At 49.6% G+C, this 14,460-nt stretch overlaps 1 protein-coding gene across 8 annotated transcripts in view; it reads right to left on the bottom strand.

Annotated features, from left to right (window-relative positions):
• Positions 1–14,460, bottom strand: part of Kazn (kazrin, periplakin interacting protein) — a 371,538-nt gene that overhangs the window by 32,203 nt on the left and 324,875 nt on the right. For 3 of the 8 annotated variants that reach the window (XM_085838714.1, XM_085838716.1, XM_085838712.1), the window contains 3 exons: positions 12,994–13,124; positions 9,155–9,205; positions 7,502–7,625 (listed from right to left, as the gene is read on the bottom strand). In XM_085838714.1, the coding sequence (XP_085694840.1) occupies positions 7,502–7,625; positions 9,155–9,205; positions 12,994–13,124 (306 nt within the window). Of the gene's footprint in view, positions 1–5,045; positions 7,626–9,154; positions 9,206–12,993; positions 13,125–14,460 lie in introns of those variants that run through there. The other 5 variants (XM_085838715.1, XM_085838713.1, XM_021159745.3 and 2 more) reach the window with 3 other exon arrangements.

The following is a 14,460-nucleotide window of genomic DNA, read 5'->3' as shown; positions in this document are numbered from 1 at the left end:
TTCCCTGGAACACAATTTACAAACTTCCCATTTATGACTGGAAACTGACCCATAGAGATGACATTCTCAGAGCTTGGTCTTACCCTCCTAGTAAGGCCTTCTTTGGGGCGGGGGGGGGTGCGTTATTTTTGGCTTTCTGTTGATTGACTAGCCCTAGTGGGGACCTTGATGTCAGGAGTTCACCTGAAACCATACAGCAACACCACCAAGGGCAGACTTGGCATCCAGACAAGGTTCTGTCTCTTCCTAGCTATGTGAGTCTAGGCAAGAACTTCGCCCTCTGTGCATTTGGTTATTCAGTGTGTATTTCTCTCGGAGAGTTCCAGGAAGAAAGAGGGGAGTGTAAAGAACTCAGAGAGAGGGGGGGGGGGGGGAGAGAGCTAGCTCACTGCTAGACCAGGCTAGCCATGGCTGCTGGCACCCATCTCCTTATAAAAGCCATACCTTGGTGACCCTGAGTTTCTGTTTCCAAGACACAGCCTTGGGTGGTTAGACTGTTTCCCTGGGCACACATTTCTGCCTGAGAGCCATGAGCAAAGTCTCTCTCAATGCTGGAGAGGAGGCAGGATGCTGCTGGGACCTGTGATTCCATGGCCAAAGCCTAAGCCTCCCTACCATAGAGCAGAGTTGCTGAATGGGTGTTTCTTCACTGCAACTCTGGAGATGAACATGCACTTGGGATTGGCAGCTGGAGGGACTCGAGTTCCCACACCCCACGCCCTTGCCGTGCCCCCAGGAACCAGCGCTGGGCTCGTTGTTTCCATTGGTAGACCAACAGTTGGTTCTTGGGCATAAATATTCTGGCCCTATCTCAAGCGGAGCCCCCTTTCCTACCTTCCACTGAACTTAAACCCACTACAAGTCAGGAAGCACAAATCATGGTCTTTAAAAGCGTTGGGCTTCACCCCTGAACTTGTCCAAAGGAGGGGAGGGGTATGCACTGTACCGACAGGCTTACCAGGGCTCATGGACCACATACCTCACTTAAAATCAGGAGTGAAGGCAGAGCTGGAGGTTAAGACCCAGACATGGGCTCTCTTGCCTTCTTTCTCCCGCTCTCTCCCCATTCCCTTCCCACCCCCTCTCTCCACAGCTCATGGCCAGTCCCCCTCCCCGTCTTTGTTTGCCTCTACTACCCTCTTGACTCCCCTCCCCATGCTCCAAATAAACTCTATTATGTATGTATGTATATATATGTATATATGTGTATATCTATATATGTATATATGCATGTATATGTATTTATGTGTATGTATATATGTATATGTGTGTATATGTATGTATATATGTATGTATATATGGTCTTACCCTCCTAGTAAGGCCTTCTTTGGGGCGGGGGGGGGGTGCGTTATTTTTGGCTTTCTGTTGATTGACTAGCCCTAGTGGGGACATATACATATATATATATGTATAGATGGCCTGGGACCTACTGGAGACTGCAAGGGTCCTTACAATGGGACAATGGCTTCCCAAAGACCTATCTTTCACATGAGTTTGGGGCACTGCACACAATTTGCTTCCCTAATACTGGGGTCCTCAACTGCTGCTTTCTAGGGACATCCTCCACCTCCTGGTGATGCAATAGAAAGCAGCTAGGGAGTTCCCCAAACCAACACTCACTAGAAAAGACTTCATCATGATGTCCCCACTGCTCCCTGTGTGTGTGTGTGTGTGCGCGCATGCACATGTGTGTTAGATAGGGTCTAGTGCAGCCCAGGCTGGCTTCAGCGTCTTACACAGCCAAAGGTGACCCTGGTCTTCTGATCCTCTGCCTTCATATCCCATGCCCTGTTACTAGGTGACACTAGAGATGGAACCCATGTTCTAACTGTGTTAGAGCCCCAAAATATATCCCAAACTCTGGTCTTGCTTCTCAAACACTAATTCTCTGGGGACCTTGTTCTCTGGGATACAGCTGTGTACAGCTGTGGAGAACACAGGCTAATACACCCCAGCTGCTTATTCAAGCATCTTCCCTGATCTGGGCTTCAGGACACTACCATGCAAGGAAGGGTAGCTGAGGAGGCCATTACCACATCCCAGCGGCCATCACAGAGGCAGACCCCACAACATGCTGTGGAGCCCGCTATGACTTTGATATCTAAAAGTCATCTACCATACAGATACTGTTTTTTATTATTATTTTTTGAAACAGGGTTTCTCTGTGTAGTCCTAGCTGTCCTGGAACTTGCTCTATAGACCAGGGTGGACTCGAACTCAGAGATCTGCCTCTGGGCTGGAATTAAAGGTGTGCACCACTACCGACCAGCCATAGAGGTTCTTTCTAAGCTCACAGGGAACTATTTTATCATGCACATTTCTGTAGCTGTCCTTTATCAGGATGGAGCCCACCTAGTAGAGGTCCAGGTTGAAAGAGCTTAAGAGTCATTTGTCATAATAGAGAGGGATGTGGGGGTGATGGGGGAGGCCTCTGTGAGGTCTCTTTAGTTAAAATATAAGTTGGAGGTGTTCAAAAACTGTGTTGTTTGAAAGCCAGACCTGAGAGTGCTTGCCTGTGATACCAGCTACGAGAGAGTATGAGGCAGGAGAATTTCAAGTATAAGACCAGCCTAGGCAACTTACTGAGTCCTGTCTCAAAATTAAAAATAAAAATAAAATAATAAAGAGTTCTGGGCATTAATGAAACCCGGTAGTACAGCACATGTCTAACACGCGTGAGCGTCGGTTTCAATCTCCCGTACCTGCCCTCCATTGCCAAAGGCTGAGATTCCACAGTGCAGCCAGCCCTCTCCTGGGTTCCCAGAGCACAAAGCCAACAGCAGTGGGCCAGTGCCACATTGTCGATGTGGGGAGCAGCTCTGGGCCACTTGCTGATTCATCCCTTAGGGTTGGGGTGCCATATGCCTTGCCCTGCGGGAGAGGCACTGGCTCTCAAGTCCATGGCTCAGGTATGACAGGACTGGGCTTGGCCCACAGGACAAATGCAGGTGATACTGGTGCCCTTCTGGCCAGGAGGAAGGACACAGAGCTTGCGCTGGACCCCAGCCTGCTTCTGCTGTGTAGTCTGGGCATTACTCCTAGGGGAGTAGAGCTTTTGGGCACATGAAATAAGGCTGATGGGAAGACTGCATTATAACAGTAAAGTAGTACCAGGCTGGGTCAGAGGTCATTGTGTGAGCCAGTGGGGGTGGGGGATTCTTTCAGCCAGGTCCTGCACCCCAGAGGGCAGGCATACCTATAGAGCCTGGCTCCTCCCAGTTCTAGATGCTGGGGTTCAGCCAGACTCCCCTGGCTCAAAGCCCTGGGTTCCACGCCCAGCCCTGTACAATTCAGGCATTAGTAGTGCTTACCTACAATTCCCACACTCACAGATGTGACTGCGCCTCAGGCTCCTCATCGGTAGGAAACACAGGCTGGGGGTTAACAGAGTTAAATACGGGATACACAGCATGGAGCCTGGCCCATGGCGTGTAGACTTAATGAATGTTAGATATTATTGTTGTTACTATTATCTGTTACACGGGTTGGAGCCTGGGAGTATGATCGGGAAAGCATGCAGAAAGGCCACTGAGGATGGCCCTGGAGGTTGAGTACTGTACAAGCCAGGGTGTCAGCCACCCGTTACTCCAGGACCTCAGCATTTTTCTAAGGGACAGCATACAACCTGCACAGCAGGAACACTGGCTTTGGATGCTCTGGGTGACCCCACTTCAGTGTCGGACTAACAGGTGCCATTTGGAAGGTATTCTTTCATTAAGGACATGCTGGCAGGGCACTGTGGCTCAGTGGTTGGGTGTTTCCCTTGCATGAACAAAGCTCTAGGTTCTACCCCCAATCCCGGTACTGTTGTTTATTAGACGAAAGCACAAAAAAGGGGGGGGGGACTTCTGGGTTAGTGTGGCCCCACTCTTAAGTGGCAGAGCAGTACAAGGGTCAGCTTGGACTCTGACCAAATCACGCTTTTCTGAGCAAATTTTCTCCATGTTTATTTGTTTTCCTTTAATCCAGCGTTGAGAGGCCAGGCTAGTTCTGGAATAGCAAATAAACTTCACCCTTGCAAGTCTGACTAATACTTGAAGTTTTGGAAAACGAGAGATCTGAGGCCACTCTTGGATGGGTAGGGAGGCGTCTGATTGATTAGTAATGTCTGCCTGAGACCAGGCACAGACTACTGTGTCTCAGGTATGAACATGCCTGCCTCCCCCGCTTAGGTTAGCCTTGGGTGGATTCACAATCCTGGCTGCCAGCTACAGTCACCAGGAGAGGTAAAAGCCTTTGATTCTAGGGAGTGCTGACATTGACAGTTTCCCGTCTACAGGCATGGCCATTGAGAACTCTGATGGTCAGAATCCCTTACTGTTCCTAGCTTCCCTGCCCCGTGACTTCACTGACCTTGGAGCATGCTGTGTCTTTGTCTAGGCTGCCTGCTCTCAGAGCTGGAAGAGGCATTCAAATGCATTCTCCCATGAGTCTTGTTTCTGACCACAAAAAAATGAAAACTGAGGCCATTGGCTACAACCAGGATGTGAGGTTTCCTAGATTGGCTCTTCCCAGGACTTATGGGAAAACCAGAGTTTTGCACCCCCTGGGGGGTGGGGGGTACATCTTGTGAAACTGGAAAAAAAAAAAAAAAGAAGCCTAGTCTGTTCTGCCCTGGACTCTGCTGAGACCTGAGGAAAATCACAGACATGGACAGCTCTGACCTCTGGCTAGAGTGTGAGGGGAAGGAAGGGAGGCCGTGAAAGCTGGGGGAAGCCTCTGAGCTCCAGGGAGTGGGGGATCCTGGGCCAGGAGGTGCTATGTTACAACGTGGGGAGCCCTGGATGCCAACTGCCCCTCCATATTAGGAGAGGTGACCCAGGCAAGATGTTCTGGAAGTCCACCTGGCTTGGCTTCCCTTCAGGGGACTTAGCATCCAACCAGCTTCCAACCAGCTTTTCCCGGTCCCTCCTGTCACCCGGCCTAGGAATTTCATAGCGTGGTGGTCATGCAAGTTGTACCTCCTGCAGGGACACGGCTCCCTCTTGGAGCACTGTAGAAACAATCAAATCACATAGAATTCCATCATATTTTAAAATAAGCTTTATTTAGACTTTTTTTTAATATTTTATATTTTGCATCCATGCCTTCGAGAAACCTCTCCCATGGGAAAAGGTCATTTTCATCTAGGGTTACCCATAACTCAGTCCCTATTTGATGTGGTTCTCTCAAATAAATCATCCTTAGGAACTCATAGGATGATCCTCCTAATTTCCAAAAACTGAAATGAAAAAGAATGACTAAGTCATTGCCAGGAGAGGTTGCAATCTTATCTTCTTGTAAGTAAAAGGAAGGGGTGGGGTGGGGTGTGAGTAACCATAAAAAACAAAATAAAATAAAACCCAAAAATTCAGGGGGTGGGGGTAGTGTTTTCTAAGACCAGCTCTGGCCTCTCTCCCTTAACACCAGGCTGGGTTAATCAGCTGAGCTGAAAGGTTTGTACACACAGGGAGGCATTAGGTATCCCTGCCTGCTCTCTCTCTCTCTGCCTCTGGGGCCAGGTTGGGAGGGAAGAGGTGACCTGGTGGGGGCTTTTTGGCTTGTTTTTTAGAGACTTTGGACACAAGATCTTATACATTCCAGATGTTCCATCCAGCACTGAAAACTCACTTTTCAAGAGTGGAGAATGTTTCCGTTAGCGTTAGCGGGAGCACCGCAGTGGCCACAAGGGGTGTGGGATGAGTTGTTAGTGGTTTAGGATCAGTTAAGAGGGGATCGGGAGGAAAAGAAAGAGGAAACTGAGTTCCAGGGAGTAGGGCAGTAATTATTGGCTGGAAACTTGTGGGTTCTCCAGGCCCCAGTGAAGCCCCGTGGGGACAGTGATGCCCCACAAACAGGCACAGGCACAGGCACAGGCACAGGCACAGGCACAGGCACAGGCACAGGCACAGGCACCTGCCAGCCCTCTTGGGCTGAGTCTGCTCGAGCTGCTGATATAATCAGAGGACAGGGCTCTGGGGATCATGGGAAAGTCCATGCGTGGCCAAAGAAGCCAACCGGACAAAAGAGGGCAGAGGGCTTGCCTGCTAGATACTGTCCCCAACAGCCCTTCCCAGAAGGTGGGCATCCTTTTTGTTGACACTGGCCTGGCCTATGTTTGAAATAAACTAAGGATGGAGAGGCATTGTGTGTGCCACCGGGGGGCCTCTTACCCACTGACTCAAGCCCAGATGTCTGGTTAGACCCCATGGATGTGCCCCCCAGGCTATCCTTCCCTGTACTCAATCCACATGACTCCAAAGACAGGTCCAAGAGAGGGGGGAATGTGACTGTTAGCGCTCTGCTCACTTAAGTCACGATCTGTATGTCAGATAAATAAATATATATATAAAGAGAGGATACATGTAGAGAGAAAGGCCAGAGCAGAAGGTGGGAGTTCTCTCATGCAGGGACAGCAGCCGGGAGAGACAGAAAAAGAGAAAAAAAAAGAAATAAGCAAGCTGGTCGTCTGAGGTCCCCAGCTCTAGCCACCTGAATTCTACCTTGCACAGTGTCTGCAGCGGCATGAACACAGAACAGACAAGTCAGCAGAAATGCCCGCCTCCCGCCCACCCCGTGGAAAAATATACATTCCAATATTTATGTAATAATTTAGATAGAATACGTTTTCTGCATTTGTGCAAATAAATTAAATGCAACAGTTTTCTTTCTCTCTTTTTGTTCCATAAAGAAAGAAACAGCAACACAATTTAAAAACAGGCAGGCCATTAAAAAGAGCCCATATGACCCCCTTATAAACACTGCAGCCCAGCCAAGAAGTCTTGGATGTGCTCACGAGTCTCTGCAGAGTGACCTTACCCTGACGACGATGGCGGGGTGTTTTTGTGGTTAAAGTGACTCGGGCACACCCCGAGAACAGGGTCTGGTCCCACACGTTCACACCGAAGAAGGGTCGGGAGGAGGGGAACATGAAAAACAGACCACGTTCTTGGCGACATGGGCTGCAGTAAGAGTAGCGGCTGGCTGGACCAGGGACTTTACAAGCACAAAGTGCACACTACTTTTGTTATTTACAAATACACAGCAGTCCTTCAAGTGTTCAAGTTTCATAAAAAGGAGGAGGGAAGAGAAAGGGGCAAATTAAAAACAAAAACGCAACGCATTAAACAGACAACAAACAAACAAAACCCCCAAAACATCGAAAAACAAAAACAAACAGAAAAAACAAACACAAGTGTATCGCTCGGAGACGACAGCGTTGACAGAGTCACACACGGTTTGTGGTATGTACATCAATTACAGAGGTGACGACGCGGGGGGGGGGGTCACATTTGTGTTTCTGCCTGTTCCAGGCGCTTGGCTACACACACCCATGAGGGTGAGTGCATCCGTGCACACACACACACCCCACACAAGCTCCGCACCCCCACGCACACACACTCTCTCTCGCACGCTCCATGGCTCAGCCACACACACACAGACACGCCCGTGGGCAATGGGCGAAGGGCGGTGGGTTATCACCAGTCCGCGTCTTCCTCTATGTAATAATCAGGGGCGGTACCATCAAAGAGGCCCGGGTCGAGGGACTTCCGTTGCTTCCCTCTGGCGAAGACTCGAGAGATGGAGCCGAATCCCATCTTCTCCTTCTTCTTTTTCCGTTTTTGGTCTTCAAGATCCTCTAGTGACTGAGGCAGAGGGAGAAGAACAAAGGTGAAGTTAGCCTGGTGAGGAGGGTAGCTGTGGGTAAGTCACGGTCAAGACTTGACTTTCCTAAGTCACGGTCAAGAACACAGCGAGTGATGGAGAACTTAGGTAAGAAGCTGGGCTCTGGGGCTGGAGTCCCAGGACTCTGTCCCTTCCGCTCTGAGCAAACCTAGGTTAGTTTTAAAGCCTCTCATAGCTAGTAACAGAACCTGCCAAGGTCGTCCCGAGCGCATTGCTGATGTCAGGCAAAGATACTTAGGCTGATCCTGGCTTGACAGCCATGTAGTGGCCAGGAGCTGCTCTAGCTGCTCAGACTATTACTATCATTTAAGTTCTGTTTGATGACTTAAAGGACCAGTCAAAGTCCTGCAGGGACGTAACCCAGGAACCCACCCAACTACTACTTACAATCACTCTACTGCAGGGTGGACAGACTGTGTGCAGACCTGATGCCTTAGCACATGGCAGAGCAGAATGGGGCTAGCCTAGAAACTTGGCTGTACAGAATGGGGCTAGCCTAGAAACCCTGATAATGACCTAGTAACTGCAGATGTGGGGTAGCACCCTCAGAAAGCTTTACAAATGGCCAAGTGCTTACATGTGGTTGGTATTATCTACAGAAAGGGTAGGGCAGCATAAACGAGATGTGAGGCCCACAGAACGCTTTTGAATGTCTTGGAGGACAGCCCCTGACTCCAGCCTGGGCTGGAAGTCCCATTCTGAAGGGCCCAGGAATCTGCATTAAAGATGTCTGTAGTCTGGGGCTGGAGAGATGGCTCAGCGCTTAAGAGCAACGACTGCTCTTCTGGAAGACCGCATTTTGATTCCCAGCACTCACACTGTGGCTCACAACTATCTGTAGCTACAGTTCCTGAGGATCTGATACCTTCGCAGAGACAAACATGCATGCAAAACACCAATGCACATCAAATAAAAATAAGTCATTAAAAAAAAAATATATATATATATATAAAATGTATGTATGTCTGGGGTCTTATCTAGGGGAACCTTATGCAGATGGATAGTGCACAGACAGAAAATGCGAAACATCCTAATACAAGAGATGCTGCCCTCAAGACCTTCTCTGTGTGCCTTTCTCATACTGGTGACAAAAATGGGGCCAGACCTACCAGCAGCCAGGGGCTGGAAATGCCCACTGCCTGTGGTTCCATCTTTGAAGAGTGAAGCTAATGATAATCCAGAGACCTAGATGCAAGGGGAAGATGCTCACCGCAGCAGCAACAGGATACGGGGTGTGTGGTGTGCACAGTGGGCTTACAGGATAGAGATGTGTAGTGTGCACAGTGAGCCTACCAGGTCAGGCAGAGTGTATGCCAAGTCTGGTTCGGGTGCCAGCACACGTGTGTCACTCGAAGAGGGGTTCTTTTCCTCTCTGTCTTGGGCAGTCCAAAACTGGCATTGAGATGATTGACAGTTCAGAGCAACAAGGCTGGGAAAGGACAAGGTGGGGTGGAGGGAGGCTCCAGGCATCCAGAGAAGCTATACCCACCTGTACAATAGGGTTGTGTAGGCTCTTCTGAACTGGGCCGGGACTGTCGCCCTATAGCCAAAGGAGAAGAAGATGAAGCAGCAGACACAGGACACACGAGGGCACAGGTGGCCCGTGAGGATGGGGGTCTTTCCTGGCGGAAAGCCACCATCTCCTCCAGGGCTGCCCTGCCTCTACATGGGGATCCCACTGGAATGTCCCTCTGGCCCTTCCACACAGCTCACTGATGGGCCCTGGGCCTCATCAAGTCAGAGGACCCAAGGGACTCTCCTGCCTGGCCTTTCAACCCTTAATCCTTTGAGGCTTAAGTTCCTGCTTTAATTGGTCCATGTGTTCAAATGGAAGGTTGGCTCTGCTAGGTATTTGTTTTTCTAAGTAAAGAAATCAACTTTAATGGAAAGAACATTCTAAGGGGGGGAGGGAGTGGAAATGAGTGATAAGACATGTTTAGCAAGCCCCTAGTTCTATTCCCCAGCACTGAAAAGGAAAAAAACAAAACAATACCAAACAAACAAACAAACAAACAAACCAAATTAAATAATGGACTCAGAAGACTGCATGGTCACTAACTTACCCTGAAACCAACACAGCGACTCCTATTTTGTGGAGAGGCCGTCAGAAACTGTTAGTGGGATTTAGGTCTAAGTAGGAGCCCAATGACAGTCTCTTGCAGAGCTGATAGCAAGTAGAGTTGGGAATCAAACTCAGGGCATCTCATTTCTCCTGGCTCTGTGCTCTTTCTAGGCAGGGCTCCACAGCAAGTGCACACTGTGTCCTGAGCCTTAGGACCTGTCATTCACACAAGTCTGGGCCCCTTTCAAATCCTTTGTAGGGAACACTAGATAGCCTGTGGGTAGGTAGGCCATTTCCATGAGTCAGCAACTATATCCCAGGTGGGTAGGGAAGGAACCCTTAATAGCCCATGGGTGTGTAAATGTTTTTCTTATATCCCCGAATCACAACACATCTGTTCTATCTGGGAGATTTTAAAACGGCATTACTAGGGAGACTCCTGGTGGTCGTTTCTGGAATTACAAGCACAATACTCAGGAAGAAATCAAGCGTCACTTGGACCAAGGTCTCTTAACATCTAATGTCCCTGTACTGAGTCTTCATTTCAGCTGTAATCAGTGGCCAGAGTGTGAGGTGTTCTTTAGTCCAGTCTGTGTCGATCTGACTGGCACCAGGTCAAATCCCCAAGGACAGAGGGTCACCTGGAGCCATTTTCTGGCTTTTTAGTTTACCTATGCACACACCTGTCAAGATAGGGAACAAAGTGTGTTTGGAGAGATTTCACATAGGGCAGTTCAGCCTACAGTCCACTCTCAAGGTTTGCAAACAAAACTCTGTCTGCAGGCAGCCGAGACAGCTCTTCTGCGAAGTACCATCTTTTCTAAATCTATTCAAGTTGCTTTTGGCAGCAGGTATGGACTGAGGCTGGCCTGTGTCAAATGGAGTTCTGGTGGCAGGGAGTCCTCCTATGGGTGGATCTGACAGCAGCATTCCTGTCCCTGAGTGCCCTAGGGTCACCGGAGATGGACAACATCTGTCCAAGGGTGTCAGCCTAAGGCTGGGACTCTCCTCCAGCTGTGTGCTAAGTAAGAGTAGACAGGCAACTCCCTGTCCACTACAGTCCCTTCAACTGAAAAAAAAAAAAACAGATGACAGAGACACTGGAGGGGTTTTCTCTGCTCTGTGCTCTGTCAGCCTCACGCCCTAGGCCATGGAAAAGAGAAGACACATTGCTTCTTCACAGCCTATGGAAAAGAAAGGATCCTAGCCCTGCCACGGACAGCTTGAAGCTTCTGGGCCAGGAATCCCACGGCCATCCAAGCAGGTTCGGCTGCCTCTAAGAGAATTTGTGTATGTATGTGTGTATGTGCATATGAGGGTGAGTGTGTGTGTGTGTGTAGCTTAGAGGCCACCTTCAGCATCATTTCTCAGGAACTATTCACTGTATTGAGACAGGGTCCTTCACTGGCCTGAGCTCACTGATTAAACGAAGCTCGTGGGTCAGGGAGCCCCAAGGACCCTCCTGTCTCCACCTCCTCAGTGCTGGGATTACACGTGAACTCCACTGTGCTTGTCCCTTTATGGTGGATTCTGGGGACTGGACTTAGCTCTTCACGCTTGCACAGCGAACGTTTTTAACAACGGAGCCGTTTCTCCAGTCCTTGTAAATTGCAGCTACTTTGATAATAAGTACTCTTCATGATTACTGTGGATGGGGAAAAGGGTTCCCTCGCTCATACCCGGGAAAGCTGCTGGTTTTCCATAACCGGATGCACTTGCTTATTATGGATTATCATACCTAGCATGTTCCTCTCCTAAGTGTCTTAGGCAAAGACCCACAGTCAGCCAGTAATGGTTTTCATACGTTCTGTTGATTAATAAAACAATATTAACTTGCGTTTCTGAAAATGTGTTCCCAGGCTGGTGAGATGGCTCAGGGGTTTAAGAACACTCACTACTCCTGCAGAGGACCTGGGTTCAGTCCCTAGCACCCAGATGGTGGCTCACATCCATCCTGTAATCCGGTTCCAGGGGAATCTGATACCCTCTTCTGGCCTCCGTGGGCATCGTGTACACAGATGGTGCACTGACATACACACGAAGGCAGAACACTCATGCACATAAAATAAAAATAAATAAGAAGCCGGGTAGTGGTGGCGCACACCTTTAATCCCAGCACTTGGGAGGCAGAGGTAGGCAGATTTCTGAGTTCAAGGCCGGCCTGGTCTACAGAGTAAGTTCCAGGACAGCCAGGGCTACACAGAGAAACCCTGTCTCGAAAAACAAAACAAAAATAAATAAATAAAGTAATTAATTAATAAGAAAGAAGGAAACAGCCTGGTCTACAGAGTGAGTTCCAAGACAGCCAGGGCTACACAGAGAAACCCTGTCTCGAAAAACCAAAAAAAAAAAAAAAAAAAAAAAGAAAGAAAGAAAGAAGGAAAAACAAAAGGCCTTCCTATGTACTTGAAGACACTTCTGTGTGGCACCTCTGTCATTAGGACATGGCGGGGAAGCCCTTTGGGTTATCAGCTGGGTTGATGAGACAAAATTTCAAAGCAGTCCCCACCTCTGACCTGTTGGAAGCTAACACGATGTTTTTGGGCCACCAGCTTGGGAGCCTGTGGCGGCTTGGCTATGGTTTGAGAGTGTCCTCCAAAGGTCTGTTGTATTGGAAGCCTAGTCCCCAGGGTGATGATGTGAGATGTAATGGAAACTTTATGACGTAGAGCCTAAGAGGAGTCATTTCTTTTAGAGGTTTTCCAGCTTCAGCCACTTTGTTATAGCAAACACACAGTGGACTCACACAGAGCCCTCCTGGAGGGCGCATGTCTCTTAGCTGCTGATGTTCAGTATATAATTAAAAAAGGTCTGTCTAACAAAGTCAGACAAATTCACAGGACCTCTCTGCAGAGGCCAAACATGTCTCAAATGACTGGAATCTCAAAATTAAAATGCAGCAATCTGCTTCATTCCAGGGTGAAAGGAGAGAGTGGGATTCTATAGGGACAGGTGGTCCTGTAGTCAGGCCCAGGGTCTCAGGCAGGGCCCAAGACGGGGTACACTGGGCGGGGTGTGCTGGGCGGGTTTCCAGGCTGCGCAGACCCTGCTCACCCTCCCGGGCATAGGAGGAAACAGGCCTCATTTCTTTCTCTCCCCACGTCCACCGCTTCTTGCAAAAGGAAAGAACAGAACGGGAAATGCCTTCGCCACGGCGTTCCCTGGGTGGACGAGAGGAAAGAGTTGGCACATCTTTATCCCACCCCATGGCCCTGCCATTTCTGGGCAGGGCCCAAGCGCCCAGGCCCTGCCGCTGCTGGCCTTACGTTGCAGAGGGAGTGTGTCCGGTGTCTTGGGGAGTTGATGTCGCTTGGTGTTGATGACCGGTCACCTTCAGCGGCAGAAGCATCAGAGATGACGGAGGGCTGTCTTGAGTGGCAGGGGCTCACCCTGACTGCTGGAAAACAGGGACAGCTGGTTAGTATGTGACCCATGAATGACTACCTAATACACCCATTGTACAGATGAAAACACTGAGTTTGAGGGAAGGTGAGTATAGTGACTAGCTCTTCCCTTATGCATCACAGCCCTGTTTGTTCTAGGGGTGGCTGCTGGGGAGTCCTTCCCCCTTTCTTGTGATCCAGCTCATGCCCTCCTCACTTGGGGGAGGTGAGGGTCTATGAAGTCTTCTCTGAATGTTTCTAGACACTATGCAACCATAACCACAACAGAATAGCAGAGTCCCAGACAAGAAATCCCTAGGCCACTGTCAGCTCCTTTCTTTCTCCAACATCCCAGTGTCTCTGAATCCCAGCCCCAACTCCACCAACTCTCCTAGCCCATGGTAACTGCCATCAGTCCCCGCAGGGTGGCCTTTCTGCCTCCATTATTACTCACAATGAAGCCAGAGCCACAGGCTTTTGGCCACTGTAGGGGTAAAAAATACAGCCCTGTTCCTGGCCCCTGAAGAAGCCTGGAGGCAAGCTTTAACACCTCATCAGCCAGGGCTCAGCCTCCCGCTCCCCGTGACGCCTCTACACACATGTGGAGGTCAAAGATCGACAGGTATCTTCTCCAATTACTCTCCACCTTTTAAAATGAACTTCTATTTACATGTATGTGCTCGCTTGTGTGCATGTGCACCACATGTGTGCAGTTCCAGCGGAGGCCAGAAGAGGGCATCAGATCCCCTGGAACTGGAGTCACAGCTCGTGAGCCTCCACGTGGGTGCTGAGAATGGAAACCAGGCTCTTCAGCACTATATCTACCTTGTTGTTTGTTTGAGACAGCAACTCACTGATTCAGGTAGGCATGCTGGCCGGCAAACCCTGGGGACCCTCCAGTCTTAGCTTCCTTAGGGCTGGGCTCACAGTGCACAGTGCCACACTCAGTTTCTTACTGCCAGACTTTATTTACACATGCATTGTCTGCCCAGCACTGAGTGCACCATGGGGGGTCCTTATATGCATTTGTCCACTTCTGGACTTTCAGTGTCTTGTGCTTTGTAGGTGCTTCATACACAGTGCTGGAGTGAACGGCCCACCCCAGAAGCCATAGCCCAGAAGCCTACTGGGTCCTGCTGCAGATCTCTCCTGTATTCCAGCACCAGCCAGCATTGCACGGAGGAAGCACTGTTACCTCTGCACCCACTCCATGTGAGTATTCCTGCCACCAATGACCACGTGGCCCAGTGGGGAAGCAGCTGGTTGGTGGCTCTGAATCACTTCTGATCTAGGTGGGTTCCTTTACAGGCTGTGTGGCCCTGGGCAGGCTCCTCACCCTCTCTGAGCCAC

The sequence above is a fragment of the Mus caroli genome, unplaced genomic scaffold (genome assembly GCF_978045245.1).
Source record: "Mus caroli unplaced genomic scaffold, Mus_caroli_1 scaffold_6, whole genome shotgun sequence".
NCBI classification, from domain to species: Eukaryota; Metazoa; Chordata; class Mammalia; order Rodentia; family Muridae; genus Mus; species Mus caroli.
This window is presented reverse-complemented; position numbering and strand designations above follow the sequence as displayed.